Source organism: Anolis carolinensis, chromosome 4 (assembly GCF_035594765.1).
Source record: "Anolis carolinensis isolate JA03-04 chromosome 4, rAnoCar3.1.pri, whole genome shotgun sequence".
In the NCBI taxonomy this organism is placed as follows: Eukaryota; Metazoa; Chordata; class Lepidosauria; order Squamata; family Dactyloidae; genus Anolis; species Anolis carolinensis.
In genome coordinates, this window is record NC_085844.1 from 174,102,634 (window position 1) to 174,128,926 (window position 26,293).

The following is a 26,293-nucleotide window of genomic DNA, read 5'->3' on the forward strand; positions in this document are numbered from 1 at the left end:
ATATAAACCTCACTTGCTTAATTACCATCAAATCTCACAACCTCTGAGGATTCTTGCTATAGATGTGGGCAAAACGTCAGGAGAGAATGCTTCTGGAACATGGCCATATAGCCCGGAAAACTCACAGCAACCCAGTGATTCTGGCCGTGAGTGTCTTCAACAACACAAAGTCCACCTTAGCACCAAAAAGATGGGGTGCCTTTCCTCTTCAGGGCGCTAGGGGCTTCCTGCCTCCTGCTTTGTTGGAGCGTTTTCCTCCTTTGCCAGAGAAAAGAAAGTGTGTGTGTGTGTGTGTGTGTATGTGTATGTGGTGGGGAGAGAGATGTGGGGTTGATTCCGCCTGTGTCAGTTTCAGGAAGGGGGTTGTCCTTGCATCGCCCAGAAGAGCAAGAGGGGCGGAAAAGGATCGGAGGGAATAAAAGTGCCGGAGGAAAGCGCCTGGCTCAGAAAAAGCAGCGGAGGCTGAAGCCAGCGCCTAGGTCGGATCTGCGCCCATTCATTCGCGCTCAGCCCGAGCCCGGATTGGTCGGCTGCCTGGTCACGCTGGGCAAACTTTTCCCAACTTTTCCTCGCCTTGTCTTATTCCACATCGGAGCGCTTCCCCTCCTCCTTGGGCAAGGACTTAGCTGGCGGAGAAAGGCAAGAAAGAGCTGAGCTTCTCCCCTCCTCTTTCTGGCCGAGCGGAGCAGGAGCCCGGCGGAGGCTGCGCCTGGATCCCCTGCTCTCCCTCCATTCTTAGCCGAAGGAAGGCTCCTCGTTTCTCGGCTCCAAGCAGCCCGGTCCCGGCGCCATGCAGAACTACAAGTACGACAAGGCGATCGTGCCGGAGTCCAAGAACGGAGGCAGCCCCGCGCTCAACAACAACCCCAGCAAGAGCCCCAGCAAGAAGGCGCTGCTCATTTGCCTCGACCTCTTCTGCCTCTTCATGGGTGAGACGTGTTGCTGTTGCTCTCGGGCTCCCTCGGCGCGGACGACTCTCTTCTCCTTCTTCCTCCTCCTCCTCCTCCGATTTCATTCACGCTCTTCTTTCGACCCAAACACACAGCCTCGCTCTCACTCTGGAAAACTAACTTTGCCTCCTCCTCACTCTTGGAAAACTCCAACTTTGCCTCTTCTTCTCTGGCAGAACTCACCAGCCTTTTTCCCTTCCTCTCTTTTGGCTCTTCCTCTCTTTCCTTTCCGACTTTGGCCGCACAGCCTTTCCCGAGCCTATATACGGTCGTTGTTCCTTTCTTTCTAAAAGAATCTTTTAAAAGATTTTCTTCGGATGGCTGTGCAATAAATGAGCTTCTCTCCCGCCTCGTTTAAATCCCAGGCTGCTTCCCTTGTGGGTTATGGAGTTGGACCCCGCCGAGGGATGGAGTGTGTGTTTTGTGGTCTTTGGGGACGAAGGGAATTTTCTCCAAAACCAGCGTGGGATTCCCCTTGTGGACCAACTGCAGGGCAAGTCTGGAAGGAGTTTTAGAAATGGGTTGCTGTGAGTTTTCCGGACTCTATGACCATGTTCCAGAAGCATTCTTTCCTGACGTTTCGCCTGCATCTATGGCAGACATCCTCAGAAGTTGTGAGGTCTGTTGGAAATTAAGCAAGTGAGGTTTATACATCTGTGGGATGTCCAGGGAGGGAGAAAGAGCTGTCTGTTTGAGACAGATGCGAATGTTGCAATTGGCCACCTTGATTAGCATTGAATAGCCTTTCAGCTTCAAGGTCTGACTGCTTACTGCCTGGAGAACCCTTTGTTGGTAGGTGTTAGCTGGCCCTGATTTATTATGTCTGGAATGCCTTTGTTTACTGAGTGTTCTTTATTTACTGTCCTGATTTTAGAGTTTTTTTGTTTATTTTCATGGTTGCAATTGCAACATTTACATGTTCCTCAAACAGACAAAAGTTCTTTTTCCCACCCTGAACACTCCACAGATATATAAACCCCACTTACCTAGTTCCCAACAGACTCCTCAACCTCTGAGGATGCCTGCCACAGCTGCAGGCAAAATGTCAGGAGATAATGCTTCTGGAACATGGCCATACAGCCCAGAAAACTCACAGCAACCCAGTGATTCTGGCCATGAAAGCCTTCGACAACACAGTTTAAGAAATGATTGGGGAGGAGAGATGGAGGAAGATTTGTTTTTTTAAAAAAAAAAAAACTTTCCTAGAGGAAAACACTCAGGGAAACCACAAAATGTATGGAAAACTGGAGCAGCAAATAAAATGGATGTCCCAGTGAGCTTCATGTGTAAACAAAGCATCTTTCCATCCCATCTAGTTCTTCCCCCGGCAGATGGGGAAACTAACCAAGGCGTGCTTTCCCCTCCTTCTCCTACTACTTTGTTGTTGTTATGTGACTTCAAGTTTCCTCACTGTGGCAATCCTGTCACAGGGTTTTCTTGGTAAGATTTATGCAGAAGCGGCTTGCCATTGCCTTCCTCTGAGGCTGATAGAGTGGGACTTGTCCAAAATTTACAAATTTTGTGGCCAAGCAGGAATTGAATCCTGGTCTCCCAGGGTGCCCCTACCATGTAGAATGTATGCAGTTTGACAGCATTTTAACTGGGTTGCTGTGAGTTTTCTGGGCTGTATGGCCATGTTCCAGAAGCATTTTCTCCTGACGTTTTGCCTGCATCTATGGCAGGCATCCTCAGAGGTTGTGACAAGAGTTCTTTATCCCATCCTGAACATTCCACAGATATATAAATCTCAGTTGTATAGTTTCCAACAGACCTCACAACCTCTGAGGATGCCTGCCATAGATGTGGGCGAAACTTCAGGAAAGAATGCTTCTGGAGCATGGCCATACAACCCGGAATACCTACAGCAACCCAGTGATTCCGGCCATGAAATCCTTCGACAACACATGGCACTTTAACTGCTTTGGTTCAGTGCTGTGGAATCCTGAGAGTTATAGTTTGCTGAGGCATCCACACTCTTGGGTAGAGAAGGTTAAATACTTGGTAAAAACAGAATGCCATAGCATTGAGCCATGTCAGTTAAAGTGGTGTCAAGTTGCATTGATTCTACAATGTAGATCTACTCCCAGAATCTTAGTCCAGTGTTCAAACCACAAAGTTGGTACAAGTTGAAGCACTGAAAAGCAAAACGGTCCCTATCTCAGAGATTTTAAATTTCCAGATAAAGGATACCCAACCGGTATTGGGTTTCTCTTGGTGACTCTTGTCTAAAAAGATTCAAAGGGCTGTCTTCTGGAAATTATCTGTGGGTGACAGATGAGACACCAAGAAGGAATGATTTTGTATGCCTTTTAAAAGACTTCAAGAAAAAGCGAATCTCAGTTGCAGTGAAGCAGAGTGGTTGACTTCACTGCAGCTGGACCATTTTGTGAGGTGAACATGGAGTTGGACAAAAAGAGAGAGAAAAGAGGATGATTTGGATAGGTTGTAGCACCTGTGTGGGCTATTGCAGAGAGAACTGTGAAAGCTAAAGCTAGGAGTAAAAAAAACCCAAAACCAACCACATTATTCTTCTCAGAGGACCCCAGCCAGATTTTGACCGGGGGATTCAGGGAAGTGGTGTTTAAATTATCACTATTCCAAGTTCTTGAGCGGTCAAGGTGAAGAATAGAAAACATCACCTACTACAGGAGTTGGTAGAACTCACATTCTCTGTTATGAAATTGCAGGGTACTATGCTATGGGGTTAAGTCCTTTTACATCAGAGTTAACCCTGTAAAGTAGAGTATTCCTTGAGTGTCTTAGAAGGAGTTGTGTGATAGAGATATAGTGCAGTGGTTCTCAACCTGGGGTCCCCAGTGTTCTTGGCCTTTAACTCCCAGAAATCCTAACAGCTGGTAAATTGGCTGGGATTTCTGGGAGTTGTAGGCCAAAAACATCTGGGGACCCCAGGTTGAGAACCACTGATATAGTAGGTGACCTGTTTGGCTCTCCATGCTTGAAAAGGTATATTTACTTTTGAGATTTCAGACTGTTTCTGTTCCTGAGGGAAGAGTTGTGCCATATACATTTAAGTAAAGATGACAAACCTAGTGTGATATAGCTGCTTCTTGGGGGCATGGCTTTTCAAGGACAACAGCCCACTATTCAGACACGAGGCGTATTCTGAGAAGGCGGTGGGCATACACGAATTCAAGCTGGGGTTATAAGTCAGAAAGTCAACTCACTTAACATAATGAAGACCTTAAGAAAAGTCTGGAAATCCTATGCAGACTTGATAAATATCTGTGTGCTGCAAACCACCCAAGACAGAAAGGTGCTTCTCTGTCTGAAAAGATTGTTTCTTAAGACCCAAGACCAGTCCTCCAAAGAACTTTCCAAAACAAACACCACGGCTCCTATATGGTGCTCTTTATCTCTTGTTAGGGAAGATACAATACTGAATGCTCATTGACATCGCCAACTGTAGGGAAGAGCTAAATGACTTCTGATTCTACCTCCTGATATATCTTAATTCTGCAGTAATGCTAAAGGTTGAACAGGATTGCTCCCTTTGAGTGTCCATTTTTAAAATACTTATGGGCTTATGGGCAATTTTTAGAGTATTGGGCAGGTATCTGAAATAGCCTGAATAGGAATAAGGATTATTGCACACAGTAAAACATTGACAGCCCTGAATTTACCACACTCAGAAGGGAGCAATGTCTTGTACTTGTTTCTTGATGTGTAATTGTGGGATACATGTGGGATACATGTTTGACATTTCAGATATTTGGGTCCCCATAAAATTTCATATACAAAGCATCTTACCCAAGGACATCATGAGATTGTGGGTGGGAATGTCAACTGGAACAAATAGGAATATGTTTTATTGTAGTTTTTGCTGTTTTGTGTCTGAGACATGTAATTTGCCTGCTGCTGTCCAATTTGCACAATTTAATGTGTATATAATAACAGTGTTGGTGTATACTTAAGAGTAATTATATCTGAGGTGTAGAATAGCTTTACCGAAACCTGTTGCCTTCCAAATGGGTTGGACTACAACTCTCACTTTCCTCCCTGAGCAAGACATTGATGATGCTGGCTGCCTGGAGAAGGATGGATGTTGCAATTTATTTGTTAGGATTATTGAGGCTGTTCTCTTTGCCTGGGGGGCAAGTTTGAAAACATGACTGGAAACAGAGCATTGATATACTCCATGCCACTTTAATAAACAATATACATGTATGGGCAAGGTTTTATTCTGTGAAAAGAGGTTCAAATTTCATGGTTCTATATCATCTCATCAATGGGCAAGAACTAGCACCTCTAAAGGATCATAATAGCTGGTGCTTATGGTAGAAAACTAACATTTGTGGTAAGCTAACCAGTGTCTATCCCTGTCCACCGCAGACAAATAATATCACCATTTCTGAACATCTGTCTTCTTGATAGATACACAACCAAAAGTTCTGTGTTCTAAAAGTTCAGCAAATGCACTATGAAAGGGTGATGTACTCCCCTAGATAGGTAAAGGTAAAGGTTTTCCCCTGACATTGTCTAATTGTTTCGGACTCTGGAGTTGGTGCTCATTGCCATTTCTAGGCCAAAGAGCCATAGATACCTCCAAGATCATGTGGCCGGCATGACTGCATGGAGTGCCATTACCTTCCCGCCAGAGCGCTTACATGTTGTTCTATTCACATGTGCATGTTTTTGAACTGCTGGGCTGGCAGAAGCTGGTGCTAACAGTGGGAGCTTACCCCACTCCCTAGATTCGAACCACTGATTCGAACCACTTTCAGTCAGCAAGTTCAGCACTTCAGCGATTTAATTTGCTGCACCACCGGGGGCTCCCGCTCAACTAGATACAACTGATAAATAGATGAAGTAATAATTTCTACTCAACTAGATACACCTGATAAATGTGTGTTACTTTTTGAAACACTTCACTTAATGAGGGGGAAGCTTTGTCTAGCCAGAAGAGATGGGAACTCTTAGAGATTAAAGCCATAATCCAAGGAAAATTTGAAGGTGAAACAATTGATTTCAATCTCTATCCCTGTCATCCACTTGAATGAAAGTGCTCTGTTATAGGGCAAAGTGTAATTAGTAAAAGACTGTAAGAAGAGTCTAGGGGGCACTGTGGGTTAGTAAATAACCAATGTAGCAACGATAACCCTCACTTTAGAGTGAAGGATCTGAGTTCGAATCATGTTGATTCAGTGTGTGCTGTTTGTAAAGTAAACTAATACCCATTTGTTTTGTCTATATCAGTTCTGTGTGCATGGGCACTTTAAGAAGGCATGTAGGATCAACAGAATGGAAAAATGAAAAAAATTCAGGTATATATATAGAGAGAGGGTTAAGCAGAGACTGACAGCATAGAAGGCATCATTTGTCGAAGTCTGGTGACAGGCTCATACAACCTGTCTTTAATTCCTCTTGTTTCCTGAAATCAAGAAGTAGGTGTATTGTTCTACACAGCTATGCTGTGACTGGTTTATTGGAGGCTTTGTTATACAATAGTTTCTTACATCACTAAGAATGTGAAAGTGCTAGTTATCTGAACCCATCCACCCACACAGAACAATCAAATTAACAAGGTGTGAGACCCACAAAACAACACGTTGCCTGATTACTGCAAATATAGATGTGACCATTGCATATTTAAGATCTTCCTTAAACACTGTATTCCTTTTTGTTGTGTTTAGACCAACAACAGAAAAAAATGATTTCAGGAATCTAGTAGGTCCTAAGCATGCTGATGGTAACACATTTAATGTTTAGGGAGTGAACTATATATGCAGGATTAGGCAGTGGGTTTTACTGTGTAATAACATGCTTCTCTACGTTGTAATAAGTCTCACTGAATTGAGTGACCTAACCCCTACTCAAGCATGCAAGTATGAAACTCATGTAAAATAATCATAGCAGCTTCTCTACTATTTGAAAGAAGAGTTGCTCGAAAAACATTCTGGCACAATAACATAGTAGCTCTTAAAGTAGTATTACATGTTTTGTCTTCTGGTGCTGCAGACTTCTTAAAAACCAGTCCATGTACTGAAGGACTAGCAGTGACAAAAATAAAAGAAATTCAGAAATTGCAATGCATATTGTTAAAATATTTTGTTGTGAAACCAAAGGTAAAAACAATCTGCTAGTTTCCATGAAAGAAATGGATAACATGATAGCATATGATGTTAATAACCACAGTCTTTTAACCATTAGTTTCTGCTGTGAGCACATTTTTCTTCATGCTGTCAGTTTCATTTAATTTCTATAGTATTTATTGTTCATCTGGTCTCTGTTATAGAGCCTAAATATATCAAGCAGAGATAATAGTTCCTGCTTTATTAATCTCACATGAATACGGGCCTATGTAAAAAGTATCATCTTCAAGGGAAGAAATAAAACAATTCAATAGATACTAGTATAAGACTTATAAGTAGAATCTTATCAGTCTTTGCAACATTCTTTATAAGGTACCTCTACACTGCAGAATTAATGCAGATTGATACCATTTTAACTGCAATGGCTCAGTGCTATGGAATCATGGGAGTTGCAGTTTTACAACGTTGTTACTTTTCTCTGCCAGAGAGTTATGGTGCCTCACCAGCCTACAAACCCCAGGATCCCATAGACCAGTGGTTCTCAACCTGAGGTCCCCAGATGTTTTTGGCCTTCAACTCCCAGAAATCATAACAGCTGGTAAACTGACTGGGATTTCTGGGAGTTGTAGGCCAAAAAACATCTGGGGACTCCAGGTTGAGAACCAGTGCCATAGACTGAGCCATAGCAGTTGAAGTGGTGTCAAACTGTGTTCTACAATGTAGATGTACCCACAGTGAGTCAGACTATTTGTCTATCTAGTCTAGTGGTCTAGTAGTCTGATGGACAGCAGTTCTTCTCTAGTGTTTTAGACAAGTTTATATTGCTAGTCTAACCATGGGATCCTTGGTATTTCCTCCTGATAGAGAAAACAGATACGTTGCTGGTCTTATTCCTATTATTTCCGGATTTTCATTTTGGCACCCATTACCATATGGCATATTGAGAATCTGAATGAAAGAACCACATTTCAATCACATTGACTAAAAAATAAGCTCCACTGGTTTCCGTTGGAGTTATTAAAAATAATTCATATCTTCTGATCCAGTCTTATTCATGTATCTTCAGATATTCCTCCTGCGGAGTTCAGTAAGACTTTGAAGTTCAGTGTTAACAGGATGGTAGCCTAAGGCTTGTGCACACTTATGAGTCCCTCTGAGGTCTGTGGGAACAGGATAATAAAACTTCAGTGATATTTAGACTGGCAATAATATGGATGAGTGTAAGAAATGTAAGTGAATTACATTTCCTGTGAGCATCCCATTAAACACTTTACAGTGGACACTTGCACATCTTCACAAAGATGCATCTGCCATCCAGGCCTTGGAAGACATCCAGCATTCTTTCACTCACTGAGGAGACAATATCAGGAAATGAAGATTATATGTTGCTCCCTTTCTCTGCATGAAGAATGTAGACTCAGCTTGCAAGTGACAGTACATTTATAGAGACCTTTTCACTAGCTGTAATTGTTTGCAAATTTTGTATTCATTCAGATTGTTACTAAATTACCATCTCCGTAGTTGACATACAATATGCTGGGTTTTAAAAAAAAAAAGACCCACAAGGATTGCATTATTAAAACAGATAGAATATATAGAGTAGAACTTTCCAAAAATTTCATGTTGGTGACACACTTTTTCACACACATCATTTCGTGACACAGTAATTCAGCTTTACTAGCAAACCAGCCCCATAGATACAAACATATACAAAACATTGTAATAACAACATAGAGTCATAGAGTTGGAAGTGACTTCATGGGCCATTCCGTCCAACCCCTTGCCAAGAAACGGGAAAATCACATTCAAAGCACCCCTGACAGATGGCCATCCAGCTGCTGCTTAAAAGCCTCCAAAAAAGGAGCCTCCACCACATTACGGGACAGAGTTCCATTGCCGAACAGCTCTCATGGTGAGGAAATTCTTCCTAATATTCAGGTGGAATCTCCTTTCCTGAAGTTTGTAGCCATTGCTCCGCATCCTAGTCTCCAGGGCAACAGAAAACAAGTTTGCTCCCTCCTCCCTATGACTTCCCCTCACATATTTATACCTGGCCCTCATCTTGTCTCCTCTCAGCCTTCTTTTCTGCAGGCTAAACATGCCCAGCTCTTTATGCAACTCCTCATAGGTCTTGTTCTCAAGACCCTTGATCATATATGGGGACACAAAGTATCTTATTGAAAACTTTCATTTAATTTTAAAAAATATATTATTTATTGCTTATTGCACAGACTCAGAGGTTTCTTACGTTGGTGTAGCACACCTACACGCTACAGCTGACATACTAAAATGTGTTGTAACACAGAGTTTGAAAAGCACGTGCTTTGCTGCACATATGTTGGCAAGTCTAACTCTTCAAATGTTTTAAACCTGGACTAAAAACCATTTGTTGTTGTTACATTCCTTTAAGTCATTTCTGACTTATGACAAACAAAGATGAAAGTACCACATAGTTTTTTTTTTGAGATTAAGAGTTTGCAACTAACTCAAGTTCATCCAGTGGGTGTTCATGGCTGAGCAGAAATTTGAACTCTTGTTTCCCAGAACTGCAAATCACCATACAAACTACTATGCCATGTCAGTTCCACAGACTATACAAGATACTAAAATAAAGAGAAAATTTGAGCATAATTCACTTATTCATAATATGAAATTGAGATGAACAGAATCTCAAATATTTCCTGTGTTGTGAATTGATACTGTGATTAATGATGCAATTGTATTTATTCATTAGAGCTAGATTCCACTGAGTTCAGTGGAACTTTTACCGAGGTCATTGTGTACATAGGATTACATCCTCATCTGCATGTTAAGAGCAAAGCTTGCTGAGGATTCTTTGCATAGTATATTGACAGAAGTGTTCTTTTTCTCCAGTGCAAATAGTATCAACAGGATTGTATCCTGTTTTGGGAAATATTTTCCCACTGGTTTTTAAATGGACTTGGTTTAGATCTAATCCTAACTTGACATTCATTTGCATTAGTTTTAAAAAAAGAACAAGTGCTTTTTTCCAGCTAAGGAGAAATATTAGCCTGCTAGGAAAGATGGGAAAAAAATCACTTTAAAAGAGGTGTCTTTAAATCCAGGCTGGATCTACATTGCCAAATAATGCTGTTTGAACTGCATTATATGGTCAGTATAGACCCATATAGTGCAGTTTGAACTGCATTATATAGGACTACACTGCATTATTTGGCAGTATAGATCCAGCCTTAGAGGTAGAAGATTCTTGATATTTCAGCTGAGTCATAGATAGAGTGGCCTTGGGGATGTGACTCTTTTGCAACCTGATTCTTTGACTCTCTGGTGCAGGCATGATGCTGTGCTTAGGGCAAATGAGGTTAATGATGTTGAAATATCCAGTCAGTTCTTCCATACCGTTTGTCTCAGATACATTGTTTCCATAATGATCAAACTTAATGCAGTGTAGAAACCAAGTTAGCAGAACCCAAAATAACTGTTTATGGTAGTGATTATGCTCAACCAATCCTGTACATGTGTATCCAGAATACTGTATATACCATCTAGGAATAAGTACTGCTGAAGTTAGTAGAAATTACTTCTAAATCAAGATATAATGTGCTTGTGCGGTTATGTTGATACATTTGAAATCATAGATTTGTAACATTTTTAATTTTAGCAACAATTCCTCTTCTGTTCAGTGTTCCATTTTACTCTTCACAGAAACAATTTTATAGTGTTTTCTTAAAGAAAAATAATGGCTGTAAAAACAAAACCTGTGTTAGCCTATTGTTTTACATAGACTACCTGGAGCCGACTAACTGCAGGAAAAATGGTCCCTTGGATTTCTTATGATGGAATGTCAGCAAGAAATAAGCATAATTAGTACTTATACTTGCCCTTCCATCCAGTTTAAATAATTGTCTTTCTCCCAGTCATTAAATAAATCCTCCACCCCCATGGTAGAAATGTCATAGATAATAAACAATGTTAATATTACATGTCTACTTAAAATTAAATTCAGTGGTGGTTACTTTCAGGTAATTAGGGATAAGATTACGCCTTTAGTAACAAAGATGGAATTTGAGGCAAAAGCTGGTAAAGAACATCCATGGGCTTCTCTGTTGCTTACAGGATGAAAGGCCTTTCTGAACACTTTGTTTTTCATTCTTTTGTTTTGGAATCCTTTGTTTCTGAACCCTTTTTTTAAAACCAGGATTATCCTTTAAATAGACCCTGCCTTGTTTATCTATTTATTTTTGGATTGTTGCCATTGTTAGAATATTAGGACTGAGATCCTGTTCGAAGGTTTTTTCAGAGGTGTAGGTTAAGTGTTATTCTTTCTGTGCCTTTTAAAAATTTATATCTGGAGTAACTTGGAGTGTTAATGAGGACACAAAATGACTGTGTATTCATAAGCTCTTCATTATAAAGTGTTTAATTCTGTCTGAGGCATTCTGAAATACTTTCAATGTATCTGGAAGACGCTGTGTAGACTTACAAGTGGAAATATTTTATATGTGCATATAATAATTGCCAACTATGTTTACCCATCAAAGACATCTTCATTGCATCAACTGATTACTCAAGAAGAGCAAGCAGAATGGTATACGTTGATAATGTGCATGGTGTCTCTTCAACTTGTGTGAACTCTAGTGAGCTAAGCAGCCTTTATATGGAATTCTGAAATCTAAAATAATCCAGATGGGTGGCTGAGATAATAGCACCTTTACTTTCTGATGGTGAAACCTTATTTCATGCACAAAATTATTAAATTAAAAATATTATATAAAATTACCTTCAGGTTATGTGTATAACGTTTATATGACTGGAGTCCCATCTCCAAACTGCCTTACTGTGTACATATATACAAATATAGGTATTCTAAAGTTCAGATCTGAAATTCAAAGCAGTGTTAAACCTGTATGGTAATTATATTGGGGGGAGAGAGATGTTATATATGGGTGTTCTGAAATAAAATGTTTCTTGTGCTTCACCAGACTACAAACTTTAGGATTCCGTAGGATATTGCCATAGGAGTTCAAGTGGAATCATAGCATGAAATGATCTAGCCCAATGGTTCTCAACTTGGGGTCTCCAGATGTTTTTGGCCTTTTACTCCCAGCTGGTAAACTGGCTGGGATTTCTGGGAGTTATAAGCCAAAAACATCTAGGGACCCCAGGTTGAGAATCACTGATCTAACCTAACTCACTCCAACCTGAACAATTCTCCCAGACATCTATGTTCAAACTCTCTTGAGTGTCTGATCTCAAGTTTTTCCAGCACTGGGGACTGATGGAGGACTGAAGGAGAAGTGAATCTTAGAACGTATCCAGTATGCCCTCAGGGGTTTGATTCCAGGATTCCCTGTGGATATTAAAATCTATCCCATTTTATACAATGGGATAATAAAATGATATCCCTTATATGGCAAAATGATGGTTTGCTTTTTGGAATTTTTTAAAAAAGAAATATTTTTAAGCTGTGAATGGCTGAATCTATGGATTCAGAATCCATGGATATGGAGAACCGATTGTATATGCAAAAATATGCTTCTGTCACTGTGCTGTGGCCTCCTCCCTAAAAACAAATAAACAGATCTACTGTATATTGCTTTTATATATTTTGCTTGGAATGAGTCGGGTTGTTGGGGAACTACCAATTTGCTTTGAGACAGCTTTGCTCCCATTTCATTAAGTGTCAGGAGATAATTTACATGAGAGTGTGAGCCAATGGATCAAGAAACAGACAGCTGCTTCTCCAGATTCAGGAGAGGCTTCAAGGCAGAGGAGAACTGGAGAGAGTATCTGATTACTGATTGTTTAGCTCTGCTTGTTTGTAATTACCCTCAACCAAATCTTTGGTGCCTCTTATCTGCAGTCACCATCACTCCCATCTCTTTTCAGCAAAAAGCCAGTAGCCCTTGACAGCACCAGATAGACCCATTGGAACTCAGAGAATTAGAGCAGAAAGGCAAAACATCTATAAATGCAAAAGTGATGCATGCATTGCATGTTGAACAACATTGTACAACAGGTTGTAGGCTATTTGCTGGTACTCCTGGACTGCCAGTAATGCCAGCGTTCTGTATCATGGTCCTTCCCTAATGTTTGTACCACAACTCCAGTCAGCCTCTGATCAATTGCCAGGCACGATCAGAGTGATAGTCCAAAACATCTTAAGGCCACCAAGTGAGAACATCATATACAGTAGAGTCTCACTTATCCAACATAAATGGGCCGGCAGAACGTTGGATAAGCGAAAATGTTGGATAATCAGGAGGGATTAAGGAAAAGCCTATTAAACATCAAATTACATTATGATTTTACAAATTAAGCACCATAACATCATGTTTTACAACAAATGGGCAGAAAAAGCAGTTCAATACACGATAATGTTATGTAGTAATTACTATATTTATGAATTTAGCACCAAAACTTCACAATGTATTGAAAAATTGATTGCAAAAACATTGACTACTAAAAGGCAAACTGTGTTGGATAATACAGAACGTTGGATAAGCAAATGTTGGATAAGCAAGATTCTACTGTCCTTCTAGGTGTTTTCTGCAGATAAGAGTAGGAAGGAAATAACTTAATCTTGGAAAGTTTACATTACCAAGTCTGTTTCCTCAGTCTCTAAGGTGCCTAAACATTCCCTTCTGTCCTATATTCCAAACTAAGATGGCTTTTATTAACTACCTGCAAAGAATGGTGTTATGGTTGCTCTTGTTCTTTCTGGCAAGATGGACTGAGAAAGCAGTCAAGAAAACTGTTTTATGGTTGTGCTTCAAGTTTCAGTCTTTTCATTATTTTCTACACACTTACATGGAACTGCTGGGAGAAATTACCTTGAGATTTAGACTAACGTTTCATCAGTATGCAGATGACAAGCAATTCTCTCTCATTCTCACAAACTAGTACCAGATCAGCTGTGGGACCTCTGAACAGATACCTGGTGTGGTTTTATAGGTGGATGGTGGCAAGGAAGCTGAAACTTAATAAAGTAGCAATGATGAGGCGTAGGATGTCCTCTGAACTAGGTGGAGATTGGCAACCAATTTTAGTTAGGATTGGATTTTACCCTGAAATAGTTAGTAGCTTGAGTATTCTCCTAGGCATGATGCTATCTGTGGAAATATAAGTGGTGTTGATGCTCACTGTGTCTTTTGCTAAAGAAAATAGACCTTACCTTAGCTGTGAGGCTATCGTTCAATAGTGTTCAATAACTTCCAGCTTATAAAAATGCAACATAGTAGCTCGGATGTTTATAGGGGTAAGCTTTTAGAGCACATAATCCTGATGGCAGTGGCTAATTTATTTTAAAATTCAGTTTAGAGTACTGATGTTGACCTTTAAAACACTACACAGCTATGGACTAGATTATTTAAAATACTGCATACATATGAACTTGCCTAGGCTGAATTTCTGAACACTTTGTTAATACAGTACATCTATCCAATGCCCCATCCCTTCTATTCCAGGTCACTTTAAGTAACAAGACCTATTTGTAGTGCAGGAGCTGGTAACACCATTTCTAAATGATTCCAGATTTGATTCTGATCTCGTGTTGCCATAACTAATAACCTTATTACCTACCTGAGCTTTTTGGGCAGGACCCCACAATTTCTCTGTAGTTGAGTGTGACATGGTAAAAAGGGGAGCAACACCTGGTGACTTAAATGCACCACACTGCACCACGTTTCAAGTGTGCTTTGCTTTTGCTTTCTTTTCTTTAGTCCCTTGTCTATCTTGCAGCTTTCAATATACTGGAGTTTATACCTTCTCACAATGTGTAGATTCTTCTGCTAGTGGGAAACTAAGCCCCTAAATCAGGCTCCTGTGTATGAGGCTTTTGTTTTGACAGCTGTCAAAAGGTATTGGAAAGGTATAACTTTCACTTGATTGGTGGGCAATTCAACTAGTTACAAAGGTAGGGATTTCTACAAGGATAGGAGCAGCATGTGAAACCACAAGGAGTTGTCATCACTTTGAAAAGAACAGACAGGTGACAAAATGGAGAGCTCAGCCAGCTTTGCCCAGATTTGGTTGGCTGTTTTATGCCTGTACTGAAGAATAAAATAGCTAATGACAATTTTCAATAAAAAAGAAAAACATCTAGAAGAGGTCAGATTTATCAGTCACTTTTCCACTTTTGAGTACCATAAAAAGTCAGTAGTTATGGGTTGTCCAATGTTCTTTCAAAATTATTTACCGGATTTTAGGTCTGCCTGTGGAAATTTGCCACAATAACTGAATCCACAACCCCCATGTTCAGAGCCTTTTTAGTTTCACAGGCTTTTGAGATTAACAACACAGAATGTATATTATTATCTTGTACTCATGGTAATCCACCCCCACCCCCAATGTCTGTCTGGCCTTTGTCACAAGAAGAAAGATGAGCTTTATGGCCCAGTGATCTGATTCTGCATGAAGTTGCCCTTCAGTTGATTTTCTGGAGAAGTTAATTGTGATTCAACTTGCCAAACAATGAGCTGTTAAATGACATCATCTTTCAGTGTGTTTGACTGGTAAGAGGATTTCCTCAGTTATAGGACTGATCTGGGGACAGTTCAAGTTGGTTCCTCTTTCCCGTTATCAGTGTCTGTAGGCAGGGCTGTAGGGGGGGGGGGTTAAAAGTTCAACCCCCCCCCCCCGGAAATATGTCAGGTTAAAAAAACCTGGTTTACTCATAAATTGGTTAACTAGTTAAAATTCATGAGTAAACCAGGTTTGGGGGGGATTTGAACCCTTTCAGGGAGTTTGAACCTTTAACCCCCCCCCCCCCCCCCCCCCCCGACTATGGCCCTGTCTGTAGGCAACATATGAACATCAAGATTAAACAATATCTAAAGTCAAAGCGATAGCATAATTGTTACTACATTAAAAGCTCCTTCCAAGATATGACACTGAATAATGTGCTTCTGAGGGCCCTTCCACACAGCCATATAACGCAGAATATCAAGGCAGATAATCCACAATATCTTCCTTGAACTGGGTTATCTGAGTCCACACTGCCATCTAATCCAATTCAATGTGGATTTATACAGCTGTGTGGAAGGGGCCAAAACTGATGGAATCAGAGTCTGCTGATTGCTTTTAAGATTCCCCTGTGATTAAGGGGTGGTGTAACTTCCCTTTTTTCCTTTTGTATTACGCTTGGTCCAAAGTCTGAAGACTAACCAGTTTGTATGTACTTTCTGGGAACATCCAAAACAGCAGCTTGATACAACTCTGGAGAATCACAATAGTGATTCAGGTTGGGCATTCCTTAACAAAAATTCCAAAATACTCCTTAATCCAAAAGTGTTCATGTCAGTAGCTATTAGAATCACTTTTGCTTTCTAATTCATCATTTCTGGTCCCTTGCATTCTGGATAAGGGAAACTGCACCATATACATCTGGAAAGAGAAGAGTCTGTAGGTATTATAAACATGAAATAAAATTGGGAGTGTATAAAATAATAGCCATAAGTAAAGGCAAATAGCTGTACAGGGCCATTGCCTACAGGCATTTCCTCCATTACAATAATCAGTCTTTACAAGACTAGCCGTATCGAGATCTATGGTACTACATATCTTTACATCCCTGCTGTTAGGTATTTGCATTGTGACCAGCAGTTCTGGAAATATTAACACCTGGAAAGGGAAATCATAAATTTCAGAGAGAACCAGAATCCTAAGACAGTTAGAACCTTCTTCCCTTCACAAATCATATGGGTTGAATGCTTTCTGTCAAATTTCATTTTGATACGCATTATTGATCCACTGATTTGTTTATTTAATTTTTATCTTGCTGTTCTTCCATATAAGACCCAGGTAGAGAGTGGATTCCCTTATACTGCATCATGATTTGCAATAAAGCTGTATTTTTTAAAAATGGCTGAAATGTGGGGACATTTACATAAATCAGGGTTAAGACTATATAGCCCTTCCCCCTAGATGTTTTGAAATATAAATCCTAACATTCCTCATCATTGGCTATGCTAACAGGAATTGTAATCCAACAAGAGCTGGAGAACTTAATGGTTTCCAACCCTTCCAAAGTCAAGTTAGTCTCAGCTAGAGAAGACTCAACTGAATCAATTATTGAGTAGCAAATTAGTATTTCTGTAAATATAGTTGATGTAGTGGTCTACACTAGTTAGAGTGATAGCTTTGTCCTGTCTTAGTGGGTGAGGGTTTGTGTAATACTGACACCTACTGTATGCAAAAAGAGTATATTCCTCAAACAATTTCACATTGACAGTGAAACCCACTGCCAAGGCTGCTATTCATTGGTTAACCACAAAATTTCAACTTTCTGGATGATCTTTTTAGTTCCTCTTTGCTTTGTCATAGCTTTTTTTAAATGGGTTGACTGACCTTATACACACTTTGGGTAGCCTTTGCAGCTTACATCAAGAAAGTGCCAATATCACAATACACTTATAGGGTAGGGTAGGCATTTATTGTTAACTGATTATTTATTGTAAACTACTATTATTTTGTAAAGCCTTTTGTTTGAAGTAGAAGTTACCCACGAATCTACTGCTGAATAAGGGCTGAGGGGTGCATAGTATCATTCAGGTCTCAGGGTTTTTATAATAGACTTTCTCAGAATGAGGTGGCAAGTTCCTCCCTCCTTTTAATACATTCGCTTAAGCATTTAATTCAAAAGGGGAGATGGAGAGAACGTGAAGTATGTGTGTGCCATTGCTCTTTGAAATCTTTGAAAGCTGTTTAGGTCCTCCTATGAGTTGGAGGGGGCCGGTTTGAGATGGAAAGGCCCTTTTTCCTACCTTCCCTCCCATCCCCCAAAGCTGTTAATAGAGGTCAGTTCTTGCTGCACTTCATTTGTAAAGAAGCCTGAACTAGTAGTTGTTCCCACTGTCGCTTTCAGTGTTGGCATTGTATAAACCTGGTATCCATGGGAACTGGCCAAGAACGTCAAGCTAAGATCTTCTTAGCAAAAGAGAGCCCTGTCTCCATGGTGTTGAGGAAGGCACTGAGAAAAGAAGCACACAATCCCAAGAACTTTTGGCAAACTGGTCACTTAGATGTAGCAAACTACATTGCTTTCTGGAGCAGAGAACCTTGATGGCAAATTCCCTCTTCACAGCAGTTCTTTTCACTATGTTCCTTCTTAGTATCTTAATGTGTTATAGATCACTGGGGGTATCTCACTAAAGCATTCGTGGGGAGATATTGAGCGGTTAAAACATACTGCTTGAAAAAGTTCCTTTTTTGGAACAGCAATTCCTAGAATCTCTCAACCAACATGCTACATGATTCTGTGTACAGGCAGTCCCAAGTTACAAACAAGATAGGTTTTGTAGGTTTGTTCTTAAGTTGAATTTGTTTGTACACATTTCCAGTGTAACTAACTCTAGCCAAAAGTATATATATATTTTAGCTTTTGATAACATAGGGAAGGGTTAACACCCTTATGATGTTTGTTTTGCTGTTTGTGCCCCTGTTCAGAAGATTTCACTGCACTTTCTATCCCTATGATAATTGGATTTTGGAAAAAAATGGCTTTTTGTGGAAACAAGGATTGCTGATAAAGATTCAGTGGAGACACCTTTTCCTTATTAGAACTCTTTCAGGAGTGAATTTTCCATCCCAGAAGTAGATTTCTCTCACTTCCTGTTGTCTCACCTCTGTTCTTTACTATGAGTCATTTGTAACTCCGGGACTGCCTGTACTGTTCTATATTGCAAAGAAAGAAACTGTCCAAAGATAAAATTAGTTTTCAGCAGTTCACACATAGGGTTAGGTAAATGGAGAAGTGCGTGGAATGTAGGAATGTATATTGGACTCCCCAATATATCTGGGGAGCCACGCCACAATTTCAGATCCTGATTTCCCCCCTCCCAGGGATTGTGGGTTCAGCTTCCATAGAGCAAAGAGGCTATTCTTTTCAGCTTATCTCACAACACAGCAAATTTGTCATTCTACATGTAGAAATGGAATGGTCAGGACAGAGAAGTTACCTATCTGCACTGTGGGGAGATTTTTTCTGACTATCTGAAGAGGGTAATTGCATCCTTGAATCCTAGGGTTCATATAACTCACAGTAGGAATCATGTGACCCAACAGAGACTGTTAGATTCCAACTCCAGTTGTTTCTCTAGTATATTCTAACTGGTCAATTGGTCTACTTGTGAAAGCTCACCCCTTTCTTCCTCCTGCCCCCCAAAATACTATTGCCAGATCTACAGGTGGAACTTCCTTCAAGAAAGACCTTCTCATGATTATACATGCATTCATATAATGTAGAGTGGGAGGTTTTATAACAAAGAAATATATTAGAAATGAATGTTAAATTTCCTATTCCTGTCATTGCTCTTTTTAATCAACTGCTTTTCTGTTAGACCTTGAAATGTTATTTTTTGGACTACAATTCCTAGAATCCCACAATAGGCGTGGCCAGGGTAATTGTAGGATATATAGTCCAAAAAAGGAAATATTCCAAGATGTGTTTTCTCCATTCATTACTTATTTTTGGCACAGATTTTTGATAAATCTGGGTGTTTTTGTGTATGTTTCCAAGATGTACATATTTTCTGCATATTTTTAAGACTCCTCTTTTTTTGTTCACACTATCAAGGGCTGCCTATTTACAAGCCAGAAAGGCAAAAGGTGAACTGAGCTACAGGATACTTCAGAATTTTGTATTATTTCTCAATCTTAACAATGTCTAGATTTCCTCCTCCCCTTCAGGCTGGGATTTGTTTTCTTTACTTCATTTGCATCTAAGATAACAATGGAAAAGAGAGCTATAGCATGAGAGGAATGGAGATGATAGAACAGGAGAAGATTTTGTTGGATTCTTAACTTCCTTGATTTTCACTAATATCCTACAGAAATTTATTTATTTATTTACAGCATTTATATTCCGCCCTTCTCACCCCGAAGGGGACTCAGGGCGGATCACATTACACATATAGGCAAACATTCAATGCCTTTTAACATAGAACAAAGACAAACAAACATAAGCTCCGAGCGGGCCTCGAACTCATGACCTCCTGGTCAGAGTGATTCATTGCAGTTAATTGCAGCTGGCTTGCTCTCCTGCCTGCGCCACAGCCCGAGCTGTGGAATTACTCTCATGAAATTTAGCTGATACTCTTTATTTTGAATTTCTGCATTAAATGACTCTATCTTAATAATTTTAATTTTGATGTGTCCTAGGAGAAATTTGTGCCTCCTTGTTTTGATAAAACCAGATGTTTGATTGTTTCACTGGTTGTATTTGCTGAAGATAGAGGTTATGTCGACAATGGTAAACCTTTATTTTTACATAAATTAGCTGTTAATTTGAAGTTTGAAGCTGGAAAAACTGATTGGCTAAAGGGTTCCATAACACTTGACATTGTAAAACTACTGTATGTTATTAGCTTTGATTTTATTGAAAGTTATCAAGTTATAACACTAACATCTTGAGTCCCAACAACAAATATACCTTGTGACATTTCCCCATTCAGCTTTGTCAGACCTCACAAAGCCCAGTTAATCTTTTCATTAATCTGTATTCTACAAAATTGAAGGATGGAGATCCAGTTAGCAATGACAACACTTTGTTGTTTGTTTATATGTTTGCTTAGGAATCTCTCTCAAACAGAAGTAATGGTGGCTAATTTTGACAGCAAAAGGAATGGAGGAGTACAGAACAATTTCTCCAGCTGTATTGTATCTCACCATAGCCCTTTTATGAAGCATTTTTCATAAAATATGCTGCAGGCTTCACAAATAACTCACTACCAAACTGCTTCTTGGCAGGGGGTTGGACTGGATGGCCCATGAGGTCTCTTCCAACTCTATGATTCTATGATTCTAAACTAACACAGCATTTGGAGTGAGAAAAATACACTTTGTGTTCATAGTGATATATAGCAAATTTACCTAATGCCATCCAGATGTGTTGGACTAGAACTCCTACTATACTACTGGTGCACAGAGAGGGGAGTAATGGCGCAACAGATCCTGGAAGGCATTGTGTTGTTGAAGGTGTAGAGGTGAGAGGGCGCTGACAACACCCCCCCCCCCTTGAAAAATTGGGGGCTTTCCCCCCTTTTCTATTTCCCCTCTAAATAAAGTTGGATTATGGAATATCTTCTTTTGGAAAGATGTATAAAATGTTTAAGACAAGATGTTTACAATTTTACTGCTTCAAATCACTTATAAAAACTAAAAATGACTTTTGTGAAAGACTATACAGTATCAGATCATTAATGATTCTTGGACTTGGCTTTCTTTCCTCAGCTCTTTTTATAGGAATGAATGCATTTTTTCTGTATGATACTTTGGAGAATTTTATTGTAATACTTAATTAACGGTTTCTTGTTTTATGGTGGAGGCATGGTATAATGGTTTAAGTATTAGACTATGACTTTGAGTCACGGAAACCAACTGGGTGGCCTAAGACAAGTCACACTCTCTCAGCCACAGAGAAAGACAAAGGCAAACTCTCTGAACAAATAAATGCCAAGAAAACTGATGTTACATTCACCTCAGGGTTTCCATGGGTGAGAAACAACTTGAAGGCATACAACAACAAGCTCAAACTGGCAAAACCAGAGAGCTAATTTATCAGCCACATGTTTCTACAAAATGCTTAGGATCATGTAGTTCCACTTGTAACTAACTAAATCAATAAATAACAAATTCAGTTTATAATCATTTCTGAATGAACTGTGCTTATAATATTCGGATACGATAATTTTATGGGAGACTTGGTCTGGATCTACACTGCCATATAATCGAGTTCAATGTGGTTAATCAGCATTCTGAAACTGGATTATATAACAGTGTAGATTCAGCCTAGGGTATACCTAATGCAATTCATTTTCCTAAAGGAGTGAAATGATTTCTAACTCCTTAAATTGCTAATATTGAATGTTTCAATTTTTCAGCCCCTTCCTTTCTGTTTTTTCCATGTCTTAAAATTCCTGGAATGTTTACATTTCTAGAAAGCCTGCTGTGCAAGGAATAAAACTCTGGGCAGTAGATGTATGCCAGGGATGTATGCCAGTGATGGCAGTAATCAGGCATATAAAAACATAACGTGGCTTCCTGGTACATACCAACAGCTCCAAAGGAGCCACGCAGATAGGCCTATTTTACCACAGGTACACATTCACTGACATTTGGACCAGTTTTCTCCACCTGTAGTAATAAGGCCTGTCTGGGTAAATTTTATGTGTATAAAAGCAGCCCCTTTCTGAATTTTTGGGGTAAGATTAAGATGTGAGCAAGATTCTAATAAAGAATACTTCTCATCCTCCTTTCTCTTAAAGGACAAGTTTCATGATGTGCATTTTGTGTTTGTGATTTTGGGTTTCTTTCTTACTTTATTTCTATGATTCTTTCACCAATACTAACCCATTAAAGTCAAATAGAGTTATGGAGGGGGCCCATTAAAGGAGAGAGGGAAACATCCTCACACGTTTCAGATTACAAAGACGCTTTCTAAAGACTTGGCCCAGTCACATTCTTGGAAACACATTTCAAAACCCAGCCTTTTCTTTTTCTGGCATACTATAGCAGACTGTATACCAGAAACCGTTGACTACAGCAATGTATATGAAACTGGTATGTGCATGGCTGGCCCATTAAAGGTGATCAGAGTGAATGCCAAACTGAGCGTGATGTTGAATGAATTTTTGCAAACAGGTGAAGAGGCTCACACTGGAGGAGGGTTGTGGGTCAATTGAGGACTTAAACTGAATGTCATGTTAAGAGTGCACATTCTGAAGACTATCTCTCACCAGCAACAACAAAAAAGACAATGCATAATGGAAGCCAAATACACCAAAATGGTATTAAAACCATTGGATCTGAAGTGAATTTCAGGTGCCTGTTTCTCCTAGAAGGAGATTGTTCCTAATTCCTGTCCCTGGAAGATTTTAAACAGTTCATAGGTGCCATAAATATGTCCATTTAGCTTTTTATCAGTTGAGAGTTTAGTGCAGTGAGATTAGAAAATGTGTATGAAGGTTATAAGTTGATTCAGCAAATCTGGTTTTGTGGCAGGTCAATACTGTATGACACTTTATCCATAAACTCTATCTCTAGACTTTTATTTAACCACACTCCAAAAAATAATTGACTCAGAAGTGTTTGTGGGGCTTTTTAGGTCTTCCAGTGTGATTCTATGATATTTTCCTGACCCCAGCATAGAATAGTCTCAGTGGACCTAGAAATACTCACAAATGGAAGTTTTTGTTGGTCTCCCTAGGTCCCACAGTGCTATTCTGGAGTTTCCTTCCTGCCCACATATAGTGACAATATCAGATTCACTATTACCCACAGTTTCATGGTTACAGGTTGTACTGTTTTGCTCACATTGATCCTCTGAATAGCATAATTGGGGAATATAAGGTGAGCAAGGGAATAGTTATTACTATCCATTTGTCCTTAGCCCAGGGGTGAGCAAATTGTGTTGATCTGGTTGGTTTCAATTAAGGTGGATATTCAGTTTCATATACATGAAATTACATCACATATGAATGTGACCCCTGCATGATTCAAGTTAGTAATAGACATGGCATGTTTATTCTTCATTGCTAAATAACATTTAGCAATGACAGTTCATCCCTGCTGTAGCTCATGTTAGCACCAAATTTGCAACGAGTTATATAGTAACAAGTTAATGGAATGCAAGTTATAGAAAGCTTGGACCAAACATGTGGCTGCTGCCAAAAATGGGAAAGAAGTATCATATTTTAACTTCACTTGATAATATTTCAACATTAAAGATGAAAACAAACTCAAGTGAAGCTTTATGGTGCATCCTAAACAGATGTTGCTGGAAGATGACAATCTCTTACCATTTAACCTGGGGTGGGATGACTTTAGAGCTCTGGTAAAAATTAAGGCTAAAAGCTTTATTTGAAACCATCCCATAGTATTTGCTCCTTCCCCCTGCTCAGTTGATTTCCTCTTCCTCCACCACTCTCTGCTGTGTGTGTCTGTGTGCAGCCTAAAAGAGTTCCTTGGTAATAAATGTGTCTCACACTGAAGTTTAGAAAGCTATTATGAGAATCATAGACCTGCTGGCCACTTCCTACAGCTGCCAAGGCCTGTGAGCATTCTACTGTAGAGCAAGGTTCAATCGCAGGATATGCTGAATTGGAAAGAGATGGCAAACAAAGAAGCTTTTCACTGGCAAAGCTGAGGTTTGGCATTGCTTGAGAGCAGTTTTGGGTCAGACGTATCCCAAGCACTACTGGGAGATGAGCAGAAATATATGGGATATATTTAAGTAGAAGAGTACTGTACTCACATGCCTAGAGTTGTTTTGTTGAAAGCTTCAGGAATAAGCTCCAGTTTCTCTCTCTTTCTCTTCTCTATTCCTTTTATGGCTTACTTCTTGTTCTGTATCTGCTTCTCCAGTGGTGGTCCTTTCTTTCCTCCTCTCAAAACATATGTCAGCTCCTGAATTTTTGATGGTGTGCCACGGAACTCAAAGTGCTAAAACACTTTTCTTTTCAGTACAGTAGGAGCTTCTGCTAAATATATTTAGAATTTAATTTAATTCCCCCACACAATGGAAGTCACATTCTCTGTTTTAGTAGGCCCTAATTACAATAAATTATTTTGTCATGCTCCCTATATCTGTTGAGTTGGAATTCAAGTAGTATCAATCAATCAATCAATCAATCAATTTATTAATGCTCCGACCAATGGTCATATGCATTCACAGAGACTACATCAAACAAACATCTATACAAAACACTGTAAAATCCAACACTTAAAAGTAGTAGAAAGCATAGGAAGGGCTCCGACAGCTAAATCAGCTGTCACAATTTAAAACCATCTAAAGGCCTATCTCTTTCGGCATGCCTACCCAGCCAGTTTTTAAGCATGAATTTTAAAGTCATGCATGTCCTTTGTTTAATCTTTGTTTTGTGTATTTTAATATGTAGCTTATAGAAATATGTTTAATAGGTATCTTTCATAGAAATACATTTTAATATGTGTATTTATGGTATTTTACAATGTTTATGTGTTTTAATTGTTCTGTAACCTGCCTCAAGCAGGGTAAGAAATAAAATTTCTATTATTATTATTATTATTATTATTATTATTAACATACATTCACAGAAAAGCCAATTGCAGAGACTGCATTAATTCACTTTTGCTAACCTCTGCAGACAAGGGCAAAATTCTGTTCTCCCTGCTGAATTAATTGACCGCAAATGACTTTTAAACTTCAGTCTTCAGTTTACAGTAACTGAAGTAAATATATCAGCAAGGAAGAGGGAGAGGGAAATTGGAACATTTTTGGACAAGCTGAAAATGTGAAACAGCAGAAGATTAATAAGGATGGTTCCTGCCAGTTGGAGGGTAGAAGAAAGGGGTGGAAACGAGATGGAGGAAAGAGATACTAAACAGTAGTAAAACGGTATGCAAAATAAGATGATTTCTCATTCGTTTGGTGTTTAGTTATACAGTAGAATCTCACTTATCCAAGCTAAACAGGCCGGCAGAATGTTGGATAAGCGAATATCTTGGATAATAAGGAGGGATTAAGGAAAATCTATTAAACATCAAATTAGGTTATGATTTTACAAATTAAGCACCAAAACATCATGTTATATAACAGATTTGACAGAAAATGTTCAATATGCAGTAATGCTGTGTAGTAATTAATGTATTTACGAATTTAGCACCAAAATATCACAATATATTGAAAACATTGACTACAAAATGCATTGGATAATCCAGAACATTGGATAAGCGAGTGTTGGATAAGTGAGACTCTACTGTAATTCCTATTGTTTTAGAATTCTGCATTTGTGGCAGAATGTTTTATTGAACATTCAGCATTCCAGCCAGCCTCTTTGTATTGCTCATCCTCCCTTCCCCATAAAATTTCCATAGTGTGACACCTGGCATTAAAGGAGCTTAACAGTTCCAGCCAATGGATTAGCAAGGCTACAAATTGGAGATGCCCCTGTTCCATTTATCTAAAAAGCCCAGTAATAAAATGTCATATTTATATTTCTCAATTTCCTCCTCTATTTAAGCAAATTTTAATGGTGAGCAAAGCAAAAGATGAGGGAAAAAGAAAAAGAAAACCACCCTTGCATGACTGGCTAGAACTTGTCTCCTTCCAAGACTGCAAAAACGTTTGTTTTCAAAAGTATGTGTAGCATGGGTGGATCATTTCTAGTATCGGAAATATTAAGATTTGTAGGTGCAAATTTAAGTCTTTTTTACAGCATGAGAAAAAAACATGTAAGGAAATGCTGGATACTTCCTTACACAATATCAGAAAAAGCATTTACATCAACATAAACGAGTTCTTCATCCAGAGGATTCCAGGTTTAGCCTACATTAAAA

The 26,293-nt window shown here is 39.3% G+C and overlaps 1 protein-coding gene across 1 annotated transcript in view; it reads left to right on the forward strand.

Annotated features, from left to right (window-relative positions):
• Positions 1 to 387: 387 nt before the first annotated feature.
• Positions 388 to 26,293, forward strand: part of plpp3 (phospholipid phosphatase 3) — an 80,162-nt gene continuing 54,256 nt past the window's right edge. Inside the window, exon 1 of the mRNA XM_003220177.4 lies at positions 388 to 929. Coding sequence (XP_003220225.1) covers positions 791 to 929 — 139 coding nt within the window. The 5' untranslated portion in view covers positions 388 to 790. The remainder of the gene's footprint in view (positions 930 to 26,293) is intronic.